We start from the raw sequence: 19,076 nt of genomic DNA, 5'->3' as shown, positions 1-19,076 counted from the left end.
CTTGTTCTTTCAACCTTGTTCTTTCAACCTTGTTCTTTCAACCTTGTGCTTTCAACCATGTTCTTCCACCTTGTTCTTTCAACCTGGTTCTTCCAACCTTGTTCTTTCAACCTTTTTCTTTCAACCTTGTTCTTTCAACCTTGTGCTTTCAACCATGTTCTTCCAACCTTGTTCTTTCAACCTGGTTCTTCCAACCTTGTTCTTTCAACCTTTTTCTTTCAACCTTGTTCTTTCAACCATGTTCTTCCAACCTTGTTCTTTCAACCTGGTTAGTCCAACCTTGTTTTTTCAACCTTGTTCTTCCAACCTTGTTAGTCCAACCTTGTTTTTTTCAACCTGGTTCTTCCAACCTTGTTTTTTCAACCTTGTTCTTCCAACCTTGTTTTTTCAACCTTGTTCTTCCAACCTTGTTCTTTCAACCTTGTTCTTCCAACCATGTTCTTCCAACCTTGTTCTTTCAACCTGGTTCTTCCAACCTTGTTCTTTTAACCTTGTTCTTTTAACCTTGTTCTTTCAACCTTGTTCTTTCAACCTTGTGCTTTCAACCATGTTCTTCCAACCTTGTTATTTCAACCTTTTTCTTCCAACCTCATTCTTTCAACCTTGTTTTTCCAACCCTGTTCTTTCAACCTTGTTTGTTCTGGTCTTACACAGAATTAAAAATCTTTTATCTTGTTTTGTGAAACGATTATATTTTTGGAGTTTCTAAAAGTTCCATCATCCAACGGCTTTCTTTGCTAAAACCCACCCATCTATGCTTTTATTTTATTTTACGCACGCTTGCTTTCCAGGCCATGGAGGAGCTGGTGCTTGTCTCTAAATTTTAAAACCTAATAATATTAATTTGGGATTTCATTTTGTAATAATCTAAGCTGACAAAATAGCATTTTGTTGTAAATGGTAAATGGACTGCACTTATTTAGCGCTTTTCCATCTAAACAAGATACTCAAAGCACTTTACAACAATCTGTGCCCTCATTTACCCATTCATACAGCACTCTACTATTTCTGTACAAAGACTGATCAGTGCTTTATCACATTCATACACCGATGGGACACACATTGGAGGCATTTAGGGGTTCAGTGTCTTGCCCAGGGACACTTCGGCATGTGACTGCTGGTGGAATCGAACCCCCAACTCCACTGGAGGACGACTGCTCTAACCACTCAGCCACAGCCGCCCCATCTGTAGAACAGATGTGAACAACATGTGGCCTTAGTGTGAAAAGTGGCCCTTGGACAATCACAATCCAGGCCCCCCGATATCCTTAACTGAAAAGAAAACAACTTTTGAACAAGTTAATGAATACCTGCATTTTATCATTCTAAGATAGGCATTTTTAAATTTATGTTTCTAGAACTCGACTGAACCTTAAAGACTCTAAAAATTAAACATATACGTTTTTACTTTTTCATAATTAAGCTAACAAATATATTTAGTTTACAGAAAATGTCTTAAATTCCTGAAGAGTATTGGGGGGACGTATGTTTTTCAAGCATTCTAACTATGCTATAACAAGAAAAAGCCTGAAGAAAGTCTCCAGATAGTCTGTCTTAAAGATTTTATTTTATTTTTTCCAGTTCTCTACGCGGTCCTTACGTTGCTTTAAATATCTCGAATTGGTCAAAAGTAGAAGCAAGACCAAAAGAAACGTTGAAGCTGCTGCCAGCGCCTCATTAGTCACCATGGTAACCACACACCTGTGTCCTACTCACTGACAGAACTAAACTGACAGACAGAAACGCAGAGTAGAAAGTAAGCCTCAAACAAACAAGTCACTGTGTTAAAACTAAAGGTGGTGTTGAAGAAATTCCTGTACTATTAAAGTCAGAAGTGTCTGGTTGTTTCACGTTAATGTTTATGTGTCTACGTAGTTTTTATTTAGGACATATGACAGGTAAAAAGAGACCCTTTACTTCTAGTCTTGAAGCTCAGATACAATGGAAATAAATGAGAGTTTGGTTATGTGATGGGGGAGTTGAGATAAAACCACAAGTTCTACTTCATTGAATGACAAAAATACGTACATTTAGGGCAAAGGTACTGCCTTCCTTTATTCTCAAGAAACAGGACAAAATTTTCTTTCATACCACAAGTGATTAAATCATTAAACCGTAAAAAGGTATCATAAATTACTGAGCTCAAACTACTTTGCCGTTAATGATGGACGTTTACGTCATGTCTTATATATGATGTCTTCGATCGTATATGATGTACGATCGTATAAACTGTTGTAAAGTTTGACCCCTCAGAAGTTAAAGTGTACCATCATCACTAAGCTGAACATTCTGTGGTAAAGTCTCCAGAAATTATAAATCTTAAACTGTGATCGTGTAAAAACTATGAACGACATCAAAAATACCAAACCAGACATGAAAAGTCCAACTATCTGTGACCCGTTTAAATACTGAATTACGTTTCTGCTGTGAAATTTGTTTAAAATCTAGAGGCTTTTTTAATTAATTTTACAAAAAAATCAGATTTTTTTTTGGGCAAGTTTCAATAAATTAGTCATGGAGTTCCTCAGGGTTCAGTGCTTGGACTAATACTCTTTACTTTAGGTAAAGTTATTAAACGGCATGGGATAACTTTTCACTGTTATGCTGATGATACACAGTTATATTTGCCCATGAAACCCAATTACAACACAACCATAAGTTAAATAGAACCGCTCCTGATCAATCTGATGTATTTTTATGGCAAATCAAAGATTGTGACATAAACAGAAGAATAACATCCAAATAGTAGTAAAGGTGCTTCAATGAGTTTCTTTTACCACTCTTAATTATATGGAATAAAGCATTGGTCCTTATTGCGAGGAAGGTTGGCCATTTTTTGTGATTTTCTTTGCTTTTAGAAATGACACACTGTAATCGTTGGCTTTTCATCACTGTGTGCATTATGTCTGAATACAAAAGGCTTCAAAAATGGAAATGGGACAGAATAATGGTGGACAGAAGGTTGACAGCCATATTTTAAATAACGTTGCTAATTTTCAAACTATTCTTAAATGACATAAACTGTCCCAGTGAAAACGGTGAGGAATAAAAGCCTCGTCACAAAAGCCTCCCAGACGTATTTGTCTCATTATAAAAACACTTTTCTAACTAGTTTCAGACAGCAGCTGGTAATGACGCCTTACATAATTCTTGCTTTTCATTGATCGCGTCAGTAGCAGTTTTATTTGTCAGAACCGTAGAGTTTGATTACATAAAGACAAGGACTTCACAGGAAACAGATGTGAGTCCAGCTTCGTGGAAACTGACAGTCGCTCACACAAAAGAATCTGTTATTCATTCTGGTCCAAACGTCATGAATCAAAACCTCGTTTGCTTCAAGAAAAAGCTAATTTTTTACTCCCACGGGCTGATTGTTTGGAAGAACAAAGTGAATACAACGAACCTCTTTTTAAACAACAACGGAAGAAAATCACTTAAAAACTCCAAAAAGACAAACAGTGCCCTGTTTTTTTTATTTATTTCATCGTATTTTAGACTTTTTAATGCTCTGACTGAGAGTGAGCGAGTGAATGTTTGTCTCGTTTGTCTCTGTGTGTCCCCGTGATGGACTGGAGACCTGTCCAGTGGTGGAGCCGGGGGGGAGATAATGGTGGTCTTGGTCCCAACAGATTAATCCTCGGCCACTCCAATCATTTGAGGAAACTTTACTGTTAAGCAATATAAACTGGTGACCATGTGGTGGTGGCCATCTTGGATTTTGACGTGGCAACCTAACTTTCTTACAGCTAGATCCTGCTATGCACCAAAATGGAAGTTGGTACCTCACTGTTTTATTTTTCAAATTATCGTGCTCACAAGACAAACGGACAGACGGACGGATGGAATCTCCTTTTTCGCTCCGTGATGGGGAACGATAAAGTTCTAGCATTCCTCGGAGGAACGCACGTCACCCGCTGCTCAGACTATTACCTTGTATTGACCTGAGTTGTAGACGTTTTTCTGCACGTTTCGTTTAAACTCATCCATTAGTTTCTGAGATATTTTGCTAACAGACATCAGTGTTATGCGATCTGTTAGCACTCGGGGTATGTTCCATGAACTGATACACAAAAATTTTAGGTCAAACTCTTTAATGACTGAGCGGCAATCTTTTTTGTGTTTTTTAATGTCTGTTAGCTGTGGCGGCCATTTTGAATGAGGTTAACTCCAAAACTAATCAGCTGTAGACATTCATCCATTGATTACCTTCCGCAACTTTAATCGGAATTTGATGAGTGGTTCATAACCAAACAGCCAAAGGACATTAAACTACACAACAACTGCTATAAATCAGCCACGTTAACGAACGTTGAGTTAAAACTTGTAATAATGTGAACGTTTATGATGCGTTCACTCTGTTGTCATCCAGTTTTCTTCCGTGCATTTATCAGCGTGATTCTTGTTCCACAGTTTTCAGCTATTTCAACAAATCATAAACCAAAATGTTCAGCTGTTTCAGGACAATCCTGTTATGACTTTGGGTATTGGTGCAACTTTAGCTTTTTGAAATATTTAGCCTTTTTTTTTTTCTCATAGAAAATGAATTGAGCTCATTTTACCTCCTTCAAATCTTTAGATGTGTTTACAACTGTTTACTGCTCCTTTCACATTTTGTTCTGCTTCAGCTTCTTTCAGCTTCCTTCTGCTAATGTTAATATTTTTTCAGCTACTTCAGCTGTTTTGTGATACTTTCAGATTCTTTCTGCTAACTACAACATTTTGTGCCTCTTCTAACTTCTTTCTGCAAATTTCAGCTTGTTATGCTCCTTTCAGCTCATTTCTGCAAGTTTCAGCTATTTTTACTATTTCAGCTACTATATACTGTAGCTGTTTTATGCTAATTTAAGCCTTTTCAGCTAATTCCACAATTTTTGCACTCATTTCAACTTTTTTCAGCATAATTCAGCTAAAAAGTGCTCTCTCCACTTCCTTTAGGTAATGTCACCTTCTTTCTGCATCTTTAGCTGCTTTTTCTTCTAATTTCAGCTTTTTTTTTCAGATAATTTCCATGACTTTGTGCTCATTTCTGCTTATTTCAGCCTGACTGGGCAAACGTGTACTTCAAGGACTTGGGGTCCACTGTCCAGGAAAATGTGGAGTGTGGTAAATAAGTGAAGAAGAGAGTCCAGGCAGGATGGAGTGATGGAGAAGAGTTTCAGGAGTGATTTGTGACAAAAGGGTGTCAGCAAAGGTCAAAGGAAAAGTTTACAAAACAGTGGTGAGACCAGCTATATTGTATGGTCTGGAGACAGAAACATGGACAAAAAGACAGGAGACAGAACTGGAAGTGGCAGAAATGAAGATGTTGAGGTTCTCCTTAGGAGAGGCAAGGATGGAGAAGATCAGGAATGAGATCATCAGAGGTACAGCACAGGTTGAACATCTGGGAGATGAAGTTAGAGAGGACACACTGAGATGGTTTGGACATGTCCAGAGGAGGGACAGTGGTTTGGACATGTCTAGATGAGGGACAGTGGGTATATTGGTAGAAGGATGTTAGAAATGCAGCTGCAGGAAAAAGACAAAGAGGAGACATCTGGATGCAGTTAGAGAGGACATGGAGGTAGTTGGAGTGAGGACAGAGGACAGAGATGGAGGAGGACGACTCGCTGTGGTGCTCCCTGAAGAGGGAAAAGCCGAAAGAAGAAGAAGAAGGGCAAACTCGTACCGTACTTTCTGATTTCTTCTGCTAATTTAAGCTTGTTCTACCATTTTAGCATTTTAGCTACTTTCAGCTGTTTCCATATGAATTCAAGTTTTTCATGTTAATTTCTGCTACTTTTTGCCTCATCAACTTTTATATGCTAATTTCAGCTTGTTTGTGCTCTTTTCAGTTTATTATGCTAATTTCAGCTATCTCAGCTACTATTTAGCTGTTTTATGCTAAATTTAGCTTTTTCATCCAATTCCACTATTTTACCTCATTTCAGCTTTTTCTACTTCCTTCTGGTAGTTAAAATTATTTCTGCCTTTTCAGCTATTTTTTTTAGCTAATTTCAACTTTTTTTTGCTAAATTCCAAATTTTTGTGCTAATTTCAGCTTATTTAAATTTAATTTAGAAAATATGTGTTCTTTCTGCTTTCTTCTGCTAATTTAAATTTTTTTCTTCCATTTTAGCTACATTTCAGCATGTTTTTTAAGCTAATTTCAGCTGTTTTTCAGCAAGTTCTTCTACAATAAGCATCCACGCTGCATTTTCACAGGAAATGCAGTTCCTCTAGTTAAAACTGAGCATTTTTACAAGGAACACTGGGTTTTATTTGACCAAAGAAAAACATTCTTCATTTTTTAGAATAACTTCATGGATTCCTGCTCTTTCTTCAGCAGAGACCTTTAAGACCAGCCAGTGGTGGAGATTCAGCCTCGGTGGAGATCCTCTCCTCCCTCTGAGATTTGGAGCGTTCATTTATAATAGATGTGGAACGTTCTGGACACGTGTGGTTCTGCTCGTTGAGGAGAACGGGTTTTGGTTTCTGGTAGAGGTGACATATAACACGCACACGTGGATTTTTAAAGAGGACCCTCAGGAAAAATAAATGTAGGAGTAAGTGACAGGAGCTGTTTAGTGGAGGAAAATAACCTCGTGTTTTATTTTCTGCTCCAACTTTCCATTTCCCCTCAGTTTACTTCACTTTACTTCAGTTTACTTCACTTTACTTCACTTTACTTCAGTTTACTTCACTTTACTTCAGTTTACTTCAGTTGACTTCAGTTTACTTCACTTTACTTCAGTTTACTTCACTTTACTTCAGTTGACTTCACTTTACTTCACTTTACTTCAGTTGACTTCACTTTACCGTCCCAGAGACGTTTAGTTAAAATCGCCCGCGGCTGAAAGGTGAAAACGGAACAATGATGTTCCTGCCCGAGTCTGTACCATTAGCAAAATATCCCATGGACGGATTTTAATGGAACTTTCAGAGAATGGCCATTTAGTTGGTGTTTACAACTCACTCACCGTTTGGTGTCAATCTGATTCAAGATGGCCGCCTCAGCAAAGCGATTCCATCAAAGTCACTCGGTTTTACAGAAATTGAGCTCAAATTAGGTGTGGTAGTAGCTGAGAGTCATCCCCAGCACATACGTCTTCTTGGTATAAACTGTTTGAGTCAACCCTATTTGTCTGTTAGCAAAATATCTCATGAACCACAGGACGTATTTCAGCAAACCTCTCAGAGTGTAACCACTGGAGGTGCATCTGCAGCTGACTACCTTAGTGAATCAAGATGGCCGCCTCAGCTAGCTGACCATAGCCTACATAAAAAAGGTTATAACTTAACAAATGTAATAAATAATGAGCTCAAATTTGATGTGGTAGTAGCTGAGCATCGTTCTGAGTGCTAACAAAAGACGCTGCAGCGTCACAAAAATGTGCACTTTGTTAGGAACGCTAGGCGTTTAATTTAAACCTGTAGAGGATTAAAATATCTTGACGTTCGTCTGTCGTCTAATCTGAGGAGAGAGAATACGTGAGACTGTCGTGGCTCCTCGGATTATAACGAGCTGCTACAGAGCGTTTGTTCTTCTCCCACAGGAAGATGCTAACCGCTAATGTTCGGCACACAGGCCCGATCTGGTCCATCCAGCTCGCAGGAAGCAGCGCCTGCCCGGCTCGTAAGGCCGGATAAGATCATTTCTCTCTTTTGCTCTTGATGAAGACGGTCGCTCTCACCCTCTCCCTCCCTCCCGCCTGTTTTTTTTGCTCTCTTGTCCTGTCAACCTCCGAGCGTCTCTTTACACGTCTTCTGAATCAAAAATGATTATGGATCTGGTCAGCTGGTCCCTCAACGCAACTGATAAAAATTTTCTACCAGATGACGGGGGAGAGCCCTCATGCCCTGAACAGACCCACGCAGCTGGGCATGTCATGGATTACTGGGGGCAGTGGGAGATGATGTGCCTGTCTGTTCTGTTCGTGGAGGACGTAGAAGATGTGTACATTGTTGGATTTATGATAACAGCGTTTCTGCTTTATGGAATCAGCTGATACCTCGGACATCAACAAATTAGGAAGACGTCAGCAGCAGTTTCGGCCATGGTAAAGCTGCCAGCCTTATGTGAAGGAATAGTCCGTGTCTTGAGCTCTCAGACTCATGTTTAACGAGCTCAACCGCAAGACGGACGTGATTTCTGAGAATCGCAGGCCACTTGCGGCTCCTGGAACTCACCGACATGAAAGATTTGATCTTGGAGGAAGCTAATCGAGCACGGACCGAGCAGAACGTCCACAAATCTGTCTGTTTGGATCCACCATTGAGTGTACCAGCAGAACTTGAAGGCAGACAGAAAACAGCCTGTCGGCACAAACAATTATCTGAATTTGGCCTCCCCGCTGGCCTAGGACAGGTCAGCTTATCTCAAATTGCTCCTGGAGGATACGTAACTAGAAGATCTGCTCCCCCCCCCCCCCCCCCCCCCCGAGGACATCTGTGGCTTTATCAGAACCATGATGCTGATAGACACTGTACCATCTTATCAGAACTTTGGAACTTTCTGGAGTGTTTATGGACAACTCAACGCCTTTGTCGACCTCTGTGCATAAATGTATTATGATGTCATTGTATGTTAATGTTTAATGTTGCGAGGTCTTTTTTTACATCTTTCACACTGTTTCCCGCCAGGACATGGTGTGAGACATGATTTTTTTTTTGGCTTCCTCCACCCTCATGATCTCTTTGTCTCATCTGCCTGTACGTCGTATCTAACAGGTCTCTCTTGTAAACAAGTCTTCGATTCTCCTGTATAAATAAAGGTCTAATAATAATAATAATAATAATAAAAAGATTAGTGTCCAGTTTGGAGCAGAGAAACCACTAAAACTTGCAGGACGGTGGCCCTCCAGGACCAGGATTGGGCACCACAGCTTGAAAATCCACCACAACCCGACTGACGAGCTAACATCCAGCCTGAGTGGGACCAGAACCAAAGTGGATCGCTGCCGTTTTTAAAGCAGTCCAGTCCCAGTCATACCAGTTCATACAGACACCACCACTGTTTATCAGCTAAAATAAGAACTTCCTGTAAAACGTTGCCCACGCTGCACCACAGGAGTTGTTTCAACTTTGGTCTTGGTTCTGCTCGGGCTCGTAGCGAACTTGTTGATCACGTCAGAATTAATCTCTTTCTCCAAATTGAGGGATTTCAAAGAGGCGTCTACAACAGGTAAGATATTAACTGTTTTAATTTAACCCAAGCTCTTGTTATCTGTGTTTGCTTTAAGACAAAAGCTAAAAATATCACCAGATGCTTTGATTTTATATTTTTAAGATGCTAAATATTCTCTACCGCGCAGAGAGTGGATTAAAAACAAGAATTCATTTATTCGAGCAGTTTATTATTTTTATTCTTATTATTTTCTTCAGGCGTTAGAACGAGACAACGAGGAGTGTGAAGTTACAGCAGCAGCAAACTGAACTCTTGCTGCCTCTTGGTGTCACGTGACCCGGCTGAATGCCACGGCGGGACAAGCCCTGACAGAACCATCATCTTATCTGACCTCCAGCTCGCTGCGGTGGCTCCATAACTCATCATCAAAGGGGCCGCCCTCCGAGTACCTCCACGCTGTCACGGCAACAACACGCCGAAAAGTCTCTCCTCTGAGCCAGAACCCAGAACCCTGCAGAACTTTTACTGTTTGGAAGCACGTTCTGCTCCGAGACGTTCGGCTGCGTCCAAACGTGGTTCCTTCCAGATGTTTCCTGCATTATGGCAAAATGTTGCTGCTCACACGCTCCGGAACTACCAGATCATCTTGTATGAAAAGATGAAGAGATTTATGGGAAAGAGCTCAAACACTTAAAAAGAGAAAATTAAAAATCACTACAAAAGTTTCCTTCGGCTGATGTCGCCACAGCGAGCGAACTCTCATGAAAAGATTTGGAAATTGTTTTACGCCAGATGCTCTTCCTGACGCAGCCTGGGCTCGAACCTGCAGCCTCAGGATTACAAGACCCCAGCACTGACCACTGAGCCACCGTGGCCAAACTATAGTCAGGAGGAGAAGAAATTATACAACGTTGTATAGAAACTAAGAAAAGCTACAAACTTCAAGAAGAAGTTAAAACAGAGTCATGAACATGAGCTAAAAGATAAAAATAGCAGCACACTAGCTAAAAAGGAGCAGTTCACAAGTTAAATTAATTAGAAGAACACTACAAAACACTAAAAAGTAAATGTAACAAATGGCTACCTAAAGCTAAGTGTATCAAAAGACTAGCTGAAAGCTAAAAGTAGCAAACTGCTGGCTAAAGTTAACAACACAGTGGCTAAAAATAGCAGAATGGTAGCTACAAACTAAATGCAAAAGGCTAGCTAAGAGTTAAATGTTAAAAAAAAGCCTCTCTGAAAGCTAGCAATAGCAAAATGTGGACTAAAAGTATGAAAAGGCTAACTTGAAGCTAAAAGTAACAAAATGCTGGTTAAAAGTAGCCGAACAGAAGCTAAAAACTAAAAGAAGTAGAACAGTAAAACAATAAAAGGTAAATGTATCAAATGGCTAACTAAACCTAACAGTACTATCAAAAAATTAGCTGAAAGCTAAAAGTAGCATTAGGTTGGATAAAATTAACAAAACACTGCTAAAGGAAGCAGATTGGTAGCTACAAACTAAAAGCAAAAGGCCTCCTAAAAGCAGCAAAAAGCTAACAATAGCAAAATGTGAGCTAAAAGTATCAAAAGGCTTACTTGAAGCTACAAGTAACAAAACGCTGGTTAAAAGTAACCGAACAGAAGCTAAAAACTAAAAGAAGCAGATCACTAACACACTAAAAGGTAAATGTATCAAATGGCTACCTAAAGCTAATAGTACCAAAAGGCTAGCTGAAAGCTAAAAGTAGCAAGGGGTTGGCTAAAATTAACAAAACACTGGCTAAAGGTAGGAGAATGGTAGCTAAAAGCAAAGGGATAGCTAAAAGCAGCAAAAACCTAACAGCTAAATGTGAGCTAAAAGTATCAAAAGGCTATTTGAAGTTAAAAGTAGCAGAATTGTAGCTATGAACTAAAAGCAAAAGGCTAGCTAAAAGTTATAGCTGAAAGCTAACAAAAGCAATGAGCTAAAATTATCAAAAGGCTAACTTGAAGCTAAACGTAGCAAAAAAGCAGGCCAAAAGTAACAAACTGCTGGCTAAAAGTAGCCAAACAGAGGCTAAAAGCTAAGAGGAGCACAAGAAACAAAACAGCGAGTGTTGGAGCAGATTTCAGAGAGAACGATGTTTTTGAAGGAACTGAAACGATCTCGTAATTCTACAGAGAAAATATTTGTAAATTAAGCTAAATCAAAAGTTACACAAGTTCTCAGCAGCATCTCCTGCATGAGCCGAACGTTCTGATGCACAAACGGCTAAACTAGCTCCTCAGAAGAAGTTCAGCTGTAAAAATGGACAAATCAAACGGGAAAACGACAAAACGCCGACTCGGCACAATTAAAAGTCCGTTTCTTCCACTCTGCACAAAGTCTGCAGAAAAGATGCAGCTCAAACCGGACTTTCTTAGTCCTCTTACTACAAGAGCAGGATTTAAGGACCTGCTGAAAACCTGACTCAGGAGGTCTGGCAGCAGACCAGATCCCAGCCCAAACGTTCCTCTGGAAAAACTACGGAACAAACAGGTTTTCCCTTCTGGTCAACAGAAAACCTCCAGTTTCATTGATGCACTTTTGATTTTACTTGTATCCGTTTGTGTTCACGTGTCTGTGTTAGCAAAATATCTCACGAACTACAGGACAACTAATTAGGTTAATCGGCAACAAGCCAGGCTTGAAGTAAAGATGGGCCGAGGTTCACCAGTCTGGGACAAACCGTGGAACAATTTCAGAATAAAGTTCCTCAGCATTTGTGGAAACCATTGAGCTCTGAGCTTAAAACCAGGTCTGGTTCTGGGTTCAGGAACACCTCCACAGATCATCTTCTGGAAATACAGTTCATCCACACATTAAAGCTCTATCAAGCAAACAAGAAGCCGTATGTGAACAGCAGCCAGAACCGAATCAGAATCTTCTCTGGACCAGAACTCGGTTGAAGTGGAGCGAGGTGGAGAACTGTTCTGGAGTCAGATGGACCAGACCTTGAGCTATTTGTCCTCTATATTAAAGATGAGAGGGATCACAGTGCCTGCTGTTGTCAGCACAGTTCTAAAGTGTGCCTCTCTCATGGTATGGGGGTGCATTTGCGCCTCTATCATGGGCAGCTTACACATCTGGAAAGGCTCCATCAAGACAGAAAATACAGGTTCTAGAACATCTGCTCCAGTCCAGCAGAGAAGACCCAGGACTGTAGAACAGAATCGGGACAACCTTCCTTCCAAAACCTCCAGACCTGGTGTCCTCGGGTCCAGGACGTTTAGGGGACGCTTCACAGAGGGGGGAGTAGATGAGGAGAACTTCTGAAACCCGTCGAGCTATTTTCAGACAGACTGCTGAACCTCTGCCCATCTTTACTTCAGCCTCAGTAAAAGTTAGGACCCAGTCCTCTTCCAGTTCGGTTCCGATGAGAACTGTTTGGACTTACTTCTGCCGCTGTCCTTCATGAACGGGACCAGCTCCTTGTAGTCCGGCTCGCCCCGGTAGGGCCGCGCCTCCACGGTCACGTTCATCTCCTGCTTCAGGTTCATGTAGATCCCCTCGGACAGGAAGTAGTAGGGCCGGTCGTCCTGCCGCAGGTCGTAGAAGACCACCACGACCCGGGACGTCCAGTTGAAGTGCGTGTGCAGCGCGTTGGCGAAGTCCCCCATCTTGGTGGTGGTGGGCCCGCTGCGCACGATGGTCCGGTACTCCTCCCCGCGCACGTCGAAGCCGTACGCGGGGCCTCCGGCGGTGATCAGCGGCAGCTTCCAGTGGGACGCGAACCGGGCCACGGAGGCCAGCGGGTACACGCAGCCCGGTCCGAAGAACACGTCCGGCCGGATGTAGAGCTTGGCGTCCACCGCCAGCACCTGCGCGCGGCTCTCCGCGCACAAACCCGCCGCCGGGTCCTCCGTGCTGTAGTTCAGGATCCTGACGGTCCGACCCAGCAGCAGTTTGTGTTTGCTGTGCAGGTCCTCGTGCGCCATGAGGATGGCCGGGAGCACGCGCGGCAGAGCCCACGGGTACATGTGGTGGTTGTCCGGGAGCATGACGGCCGCCGTGATGTTGCTCCTGCAGCCGCGGAGGAGGCAGCAGCCCAGCGCGGCCAGCAGGCAGCAGCCCAGCGCGCCCGCGCGTCCCATCTCCAGGTCCGAGCAGCGCGCGCAGCGTGGAGAGGAGACCCGGCTCAGTCACTCCAGACCAGAACAAGCCCCCCGTCTGCTTCAGAACACCCTCAGAGTCAGGGAAGGCGTCATCCTGTCCGTGCGCGCCGTGCGTCCCCGCTGCGTAAAATCCACCTGGAACGACTTGATCCAGTTCCAGCGCGGTCCTGTCCCTCCAAGTCCCTCTGAGACTGATCCATCCATCCACAGGACTGCAGCCTAAATCACAGCTCGGCCCACGCACGTCACACGCTGCAAAAAATTAAAACACGCGCACTATCCTTCCAGAACCGGAGTCCAAACACAACCAGCACCAAACTTTTCCCAGCAACGTTACTGGTTTTATTCATCTGACTCGTCTGATTCAAACTCTCTCACACTTTTATTTTATTCTAAACAAGATGTTTGTTTTTAATCAGAGGAAATTTATTTTTTCTGTAAGTTCATGTCGGTGAAAAATCAAAAACTGCGTGAATTAAAGTCGCGACATTTTTTGCAGCGTGCGTTTTAAAACCCCCTAAAAACTAAAAGACTAGAGTCTCCCCCTGCTGGCCAAGTTGTGTACTGCATCCTTTACTAAAGATAACTTTATAAAAACTATTAAACATTAATAAACTATAGAGTTTTGAGTAAAGAGCAAACATGCAAACAAACACAAATATAATCTGCACACACCTGATCATAAATTTAACTTTTGACTTCCAGAGGATAAATCTGTTATAATTAATATTCAGCAGTAAAATTAAACCGTGCCTTCTGCTGGATTAAAAAAACATCTAGTTTTTACCTCCATTCTTTTTCTATTTTTATGTTTTGGTGGCATCTTGTCCAAAATAAAGTAAAAACAGCACTCGTTGTTTCAGATAAACTATTTTATTTCCTCTAAACGATCCAGCTCACGTCGTACAAATATTCGTCGTCACTTTAAACAACGGTTCTTCTTTAATGCAGGTGACGTTTATCTTTGGCTAAAAAAAAAACACGATTATATTTTTTGTACATTCAACATTCAGCACATGGGAGCCCTTTAAAACAACCTGATGATCATAAAACTATTTATTCCAGTTAATATATTCTTAGTCAGCATCAATGATTTCAATGTATTGGTCCTCATCCTTCACTCCCTCTTCAGCCCTTCAGCCAGGTGAGCAGCTCAGGTGTGTAGTAGGTGATGATGATGTCAGCGCCTGGTTAAAAAAACAGAATATAATCAGATTAAATCCACAGCTGAACCGAGCGATCTGCTCGCTTCATCGCAAGAATCAACAGAAACTGAACAAAATCAAACTCTGTCATTAACGGGTTCCAACGTTTAAAAAGTTTAAATTCATCGTGAATTCAACTGTGAACTGCTCGGTGTGTCCCCGTCCACACCAGAGCCGGTTTTACATCGACGTGGACAAGAAAGAAGGTCCAGAACCTTCGAGCTGGACTGAAACCTGCAGTGTCCACGCGGACGAAACGAACGTTTGACGGCCAGACGACAACGATGGACGTTTGTGAACAACAAGAGGGATGTTTGGAGGAGTCGAGGCGTTCACACCTAAAAACACTGAACCAGCTGTCAAGCACGGTGGTGGAAGCATCATGCTGTGGTACTGAAGTAGAAGTTGGAGGAGGAGGAGGACCACCTAGAGGTTCTCCAACCACGCCACAAACCAACAACTAGGACGATGACACCAGAACAGCTTTCTGAACGACCTTCCCAAAGTCCCGACCTTGACCTGAATGAACATGAGAGGACTGTCAGGTCTGAAACCAGAAAACCAACCAGTTCTGCCAAGACGAAAATAATTCAAATATCAGCCAGAAGCTCGATGATGGAGACAAAAGGCCTGTGGTCTAACTGGCCAAGAGAACTTTAACTAAATATTAACAGGGGATTAAATCTAGAATAATTTGTGGATACATTGTCTCAGAAATTATTGCGATAAACGATAATATTGTTTGAAATTTGACAATAATTAGTAATTATTGTCAAATTTAAGGAGAAATGTTGGTTAATTTTTGTGTAGTACCTTTTTTGACCACTGGATGGCAGTATAAGACTGAACCAAAGGATGGATAGTGAGGGAGCGAGCAGCGTGTCTGACATGGGCTGTTTCTCTTCAGTTCTCAAAACGTCGACCGCTCGGTGTGGTTTCAGCTCTTAAGCATTTTTCACACAAAGCTTTTAATTAAAAAAACAGTAAACAAGTTTTTTTTGTTTTTATCAGTAAACAAGTTCTCAGATTCTTTTTGCAGAAAAAAAACAACTTTTTACACGAAGGCACGAGTTTCAACCGTGACTTTTGGAGCTTCGACAAGACGGAGGATTTTTTCCTGAGGTCGGCCTGTTAGCTTAGCTTCTCAGCTTAGCTGCTTTTAACGATCCAAAAACACGATTTTTGACGGTTAAAACAGATTTAAAAGCGAAAAGGGAAAGAGAGGGGTCAGGGAAGAACTGGAGTTGAGCCTTTTGTCTTCCAGTGTCTTCAGTAGAAAGAGAGACATGAAGAAACGATAAAGCCTATGAATGATCAAACGACACCATTGACGGTTCATCCAGCTGATTTCATGCGTTCCGAGCGTTCGTTCCCCCCTCGCTCGTCCCGGCTCACCTGCCCTGCGGAAAGCGGTCATGGCTTCCATCACAGCGGCCCGCAGCTCGAACGCCCCGGCCTTTGCTCCGTGCCACATCATGGCGAACTCCCCAGACACGTTGTACACAGCCAGAGGGTGGTTGGGGAACTGAGGAGAGGAAAACAACGATCTGCACTGGGCTCTTTCAGTCCAGGATTCCTCCAAAACCCCCTGCTGACCTTGTCTTTGACCTCCCTAACGATGTCCAGGTACGGCAGGCCGGGCTTCACCATCAGCATGTCGGCTCCTTCCCTCACGTCTCGCTCCTGCAGCACCGAACAACAACAACCGTCACCTGCAGGCGCTTCAACGACACGCACGAACGCCGACACGAACCAACTCACCACAGCTCGGAGGGCGAGTCCTCTCGCTCCGGGGGGCAGCTGATAGCAGCGCCGGTCTCCGAACGCAGGCTTAGACTGAGCAGCATCTCTGCACGCAAACACAACAGGAAGTCAGAGACGTTGCGCTCGTCCGACACCGGAGCCTCAGGCGTTTACGTACCTGAAGGGACCATAGTAACAGGAGGCAAACTTTGCGCTGTAGCTCAGCACCGAAACCTGCAGATCAAAAACAACCTCGTGTTTTAATCCAAGGTTTAAAATAAAATCATCTGGTTCCCTTCAAGTGTGAAAATAAGATCAAATCAAGCTCATTTTTAAAAAGGCTCTTATTTTGTTACAACTTTAACAACATCCATCGTTGCGTGAACATTTTTTTGGATCCGAAGCCGAGTCTCACCTTGTTTCCCAAACCATTGGACAGCAGCGCTTGTTTTATGGCTCGGACTCGTCCGTCCATCATATCGGACGGAGCGATGATGTTACAACCTGCAGGAAACGTTTCAGGATCAAGTTAAAGGCGTTTACGTCAAGACAGAGAGAAATACTGCCTAAAAAATTACACACGAAAGTCAAAACATGCATTAAGTTGACGTTTGTAAAGAGCAATGAATAGAGCGTATAACGATTTACTTTCTATTTCATAAAAGAGTCAAGTTTAAAAATATACAAATGTTTTGCATTGTAATTAAAAAAACGTTAATTGCATATATTAGGAGTAAAAAACAAAAAGAGATGAATCTAAGGAGATTTTATGGTGAACCATTTTCAAAAAGCTGCATTAAGACTAAAAGTTATTTTATTTTAAATGGTGTCATCTGCATACATTCAAATATTTAATTATCACAGTCTAGATTGTTAATGCACACTGAACAGAATGGGCCGAATACAGAGCCCTGTGGAACACCAACTGATATAAAACTATATTTGTAACGTTTGTAGATTTTATAATTTATAAACAACAATGACAATAAACAGTTTACAGAAACGGTCAAACTAAATCATTTTATTATAATTATTTACTATTGGATGCTTAAAAAAAAAAGTCTCGACTCCAGAACATGCACAGCCTAGTAGTTTCTTCTGGTCACAAAACAAATGTAACAACTAAAGGAGAAACTTAATTTGATATAATAATAACTTACTATAATAAAATATAATTTAATAAAATATAATTTAAACTTAATTTATTATAATTTACCAGCTTTAGCGTAAGCCAGCGCTACTTCAGCCAAGCGCAGACAGCTGGCGTCGTTGTTCAAAGTGCCGTCTTCGTTCAGGATCCCTACAGAAACAGAGTGAAAAATAAAACGTCAGATTATATCGGCGTATTTTAGGTGAAACAGGAGGAAGTAAACTGGACAAGGAGGCGCTGACCACAGTGTCCGTGCGACGTGTAGGGGCACAGGCAGACGTCGCACGCCACCAGCAGCTCCGGGAACAAAGACCGGACTTTTTTAACCGCCAGGACGGCCGGAGTGTCGTCCGTGTCGGCCCCCGAACCCGTCTCATCCTTAAACATAAAAAACACAAAGTTACAGAAAGAAACGTTCTTACATGAATGTTTAGGTCAGTGGTTCCCAACAGTGGTCCTTGAGGAACTCCGCCCTGCATGTTTTACTTGTTTCCCTACTTCGAATGATTAACCGGCTTCTGCAGAACTTGAAGTAATCAAATCACTGAATCAGGTGTGTTGGAGCGGAGACACAACTGAAACATGCAAGATGGTGTTCCTCAGGGACCAGAGTTGGGAACCACTGGTTTAGGTTATCATTTTACTCCTTATCATCCAAAACTACCAAGTTTAAAACCTCACACCTAAAAATACAAAGTAAAAGTATCTTTACAAACCCTGAACTGTTATTTTCAGTTTATTTTACAATGAGACTAAAACTGCAGCACATGAACCCATTTACGAGATCAAATCTTAGAAAAGACTAAAATCCATTAACCTTGTGTCTAAATTGTAAAAAATAAAGTTAATATGCTGTTTTATTTTAACTTAAATATAAAAATAAATATAGAAAAACCAGTGACAAAATGTCAGACTAAAACCTGCTCTTTTGCATATTTGTACTAAAAGTAGAATAAAACATCACATCTCAATGACAACTTATGTCATTAGTAATAACAATTTATATGATATACAAAAATATATAACAAATATTTACCTTAAATAATAAAATAAACTGTTTTTCTCTTTTAATTTGACAAACCTTTGGTACTTTTGCCGGCACGCCAAAAATGAGCACACACTTCAAGCCTTTCTCCACGAGCGGCCGCAGCATTTCCTCCAACTTGTTCACGCCGTATCTGTGGACGACAAATTAACTCCATCAGACGTAGCTTTACAATAAATAAACACTCTTGGTTAAGGTCAAATTTATCATTTAAAGGAACTAAACGTTGTCACGGTGCCTTACAGTCAAATGAAAGACAAGGAAATGTGCTAAAGAATAAAAAACAAAAACTTTTTTTTTTAATATAGTAAAAGGGGCAATTAAACATAAAATAGTGACGAGTGCCTGAGTTGAAAGTCAAGAATAAAACGAGGCTCTGAGTTTATGAAACTAAAATGTGTTTTATTTTTTAACACTAAAAGCTCCTAAATGAGAAACCTCAGTTTGAGCATCGTAACAAAAGAGGAAACGAAATGTGAGCCCAGAATAAAGGTCTAACGGATTCTTTTCTTATCTCAGTCCTGGTCTGGTGTTTGGTTCTGAGTCCGCCCTTCCTGCCTGCTTTTATCTGAGGACAACACCCTGACTGTGCACCCCCCCCCCCCCCCCCCCCCCCCCCCGGCCCCGGCCCCCACCACCACCCGGCCCCGGCGGGCCCGGCGCGTTCCTCCCCCCCTTTCCCCCTCCCTCCCCCCCCCTGCGCTCACTCCG

The 19,076-nt window shown here is 41.8% G+C and overlaps 2 protein-coding genes across 2 annotated transcripts in view; both read right to left on the bottom strand.

Moving 5' to 3' along the window:
* Positions 1–13,399, bottom strand: part of LOC119424915 (atrial natriuretic peptide receptor 2) — a 71,726-nt gene extending 58,327 nt beyond the window's left edge. The window contains exon 1 of the mRNA XM_037692434.1: positions 12,505–13,399. Within this exon, the coding sequence (XP_037548362.1) occupies positions 12,505–13,201 (697 nt within the window). The 5' untranslated portion in view covers positions 13,202–13,399. The remainder of the gene's footprint in view (positions 1–12,504) is intronic.
* Positions 13,400–14,083: 684 nt separating this feature from the next.
* Positions 14,084–19,076, bottom strand: part of alad (aminolevulinate dehydratase) — a 6,277-nt gene continuing 1,284 nt past the window's right edge. The window contains exons 4-12 of the mRNA XM_037692700.1: positions 18,402–18,498; positions 17,563–17,698; positions 17,387–17,470; positions 16,586–16,674; positions 16,349–16,404; positions 16,189–16,276; positions 16,024–16,110; positions 15,823–15,952; positions 14,084–14,409 (exon numbers count right to left, since the gene is read on the bottom strand). Coding sequence (XP_037548628.1) covers positions 14,351–14,409; positions 15,823–15,952; positions 16,024–16,110; positions 16,189–16,276; positions 16,349–16,404; positions 16,586–16,674; positions 17,387–17,470; positions 17,563–17,698; positions 18,402–18,498 — 826 coding nt within the window. The 3' untranslated portion in view covers positions 14,084–14,350. The remainder of the gene's footprint in view (positions 14,410–15,822; positions 15,953–16,023; positions 16,111–16,188; positions 16,277–16,348; positions 16,405–16,585; positions 16,675–17,386; positions 17,471–17,562; positions 17,699–18,401; positions 18,499–19,076) is intronic.

This window comes from Nematolebias whitei, chromosome 18, assembly GCF_014905685.2.
Source record: "Nematolebias whitei isolate Nwh7 chromosome 18, NemWhi1, whole genome shotgun sequence".
Taxonomy (NCBI): domain Eukaryota; kingdom Metazoa; phylum Chordata; class Actinopteri; order Cyprinodontiformes; family Rivulidae; genus Nematolebias; species Nematolebias whitei.
The sequence above is the reverse complement of the archived record's forward strand: the minus strand, read 5'-3'. Positions and strand labels throughout refer to the sequence as shown.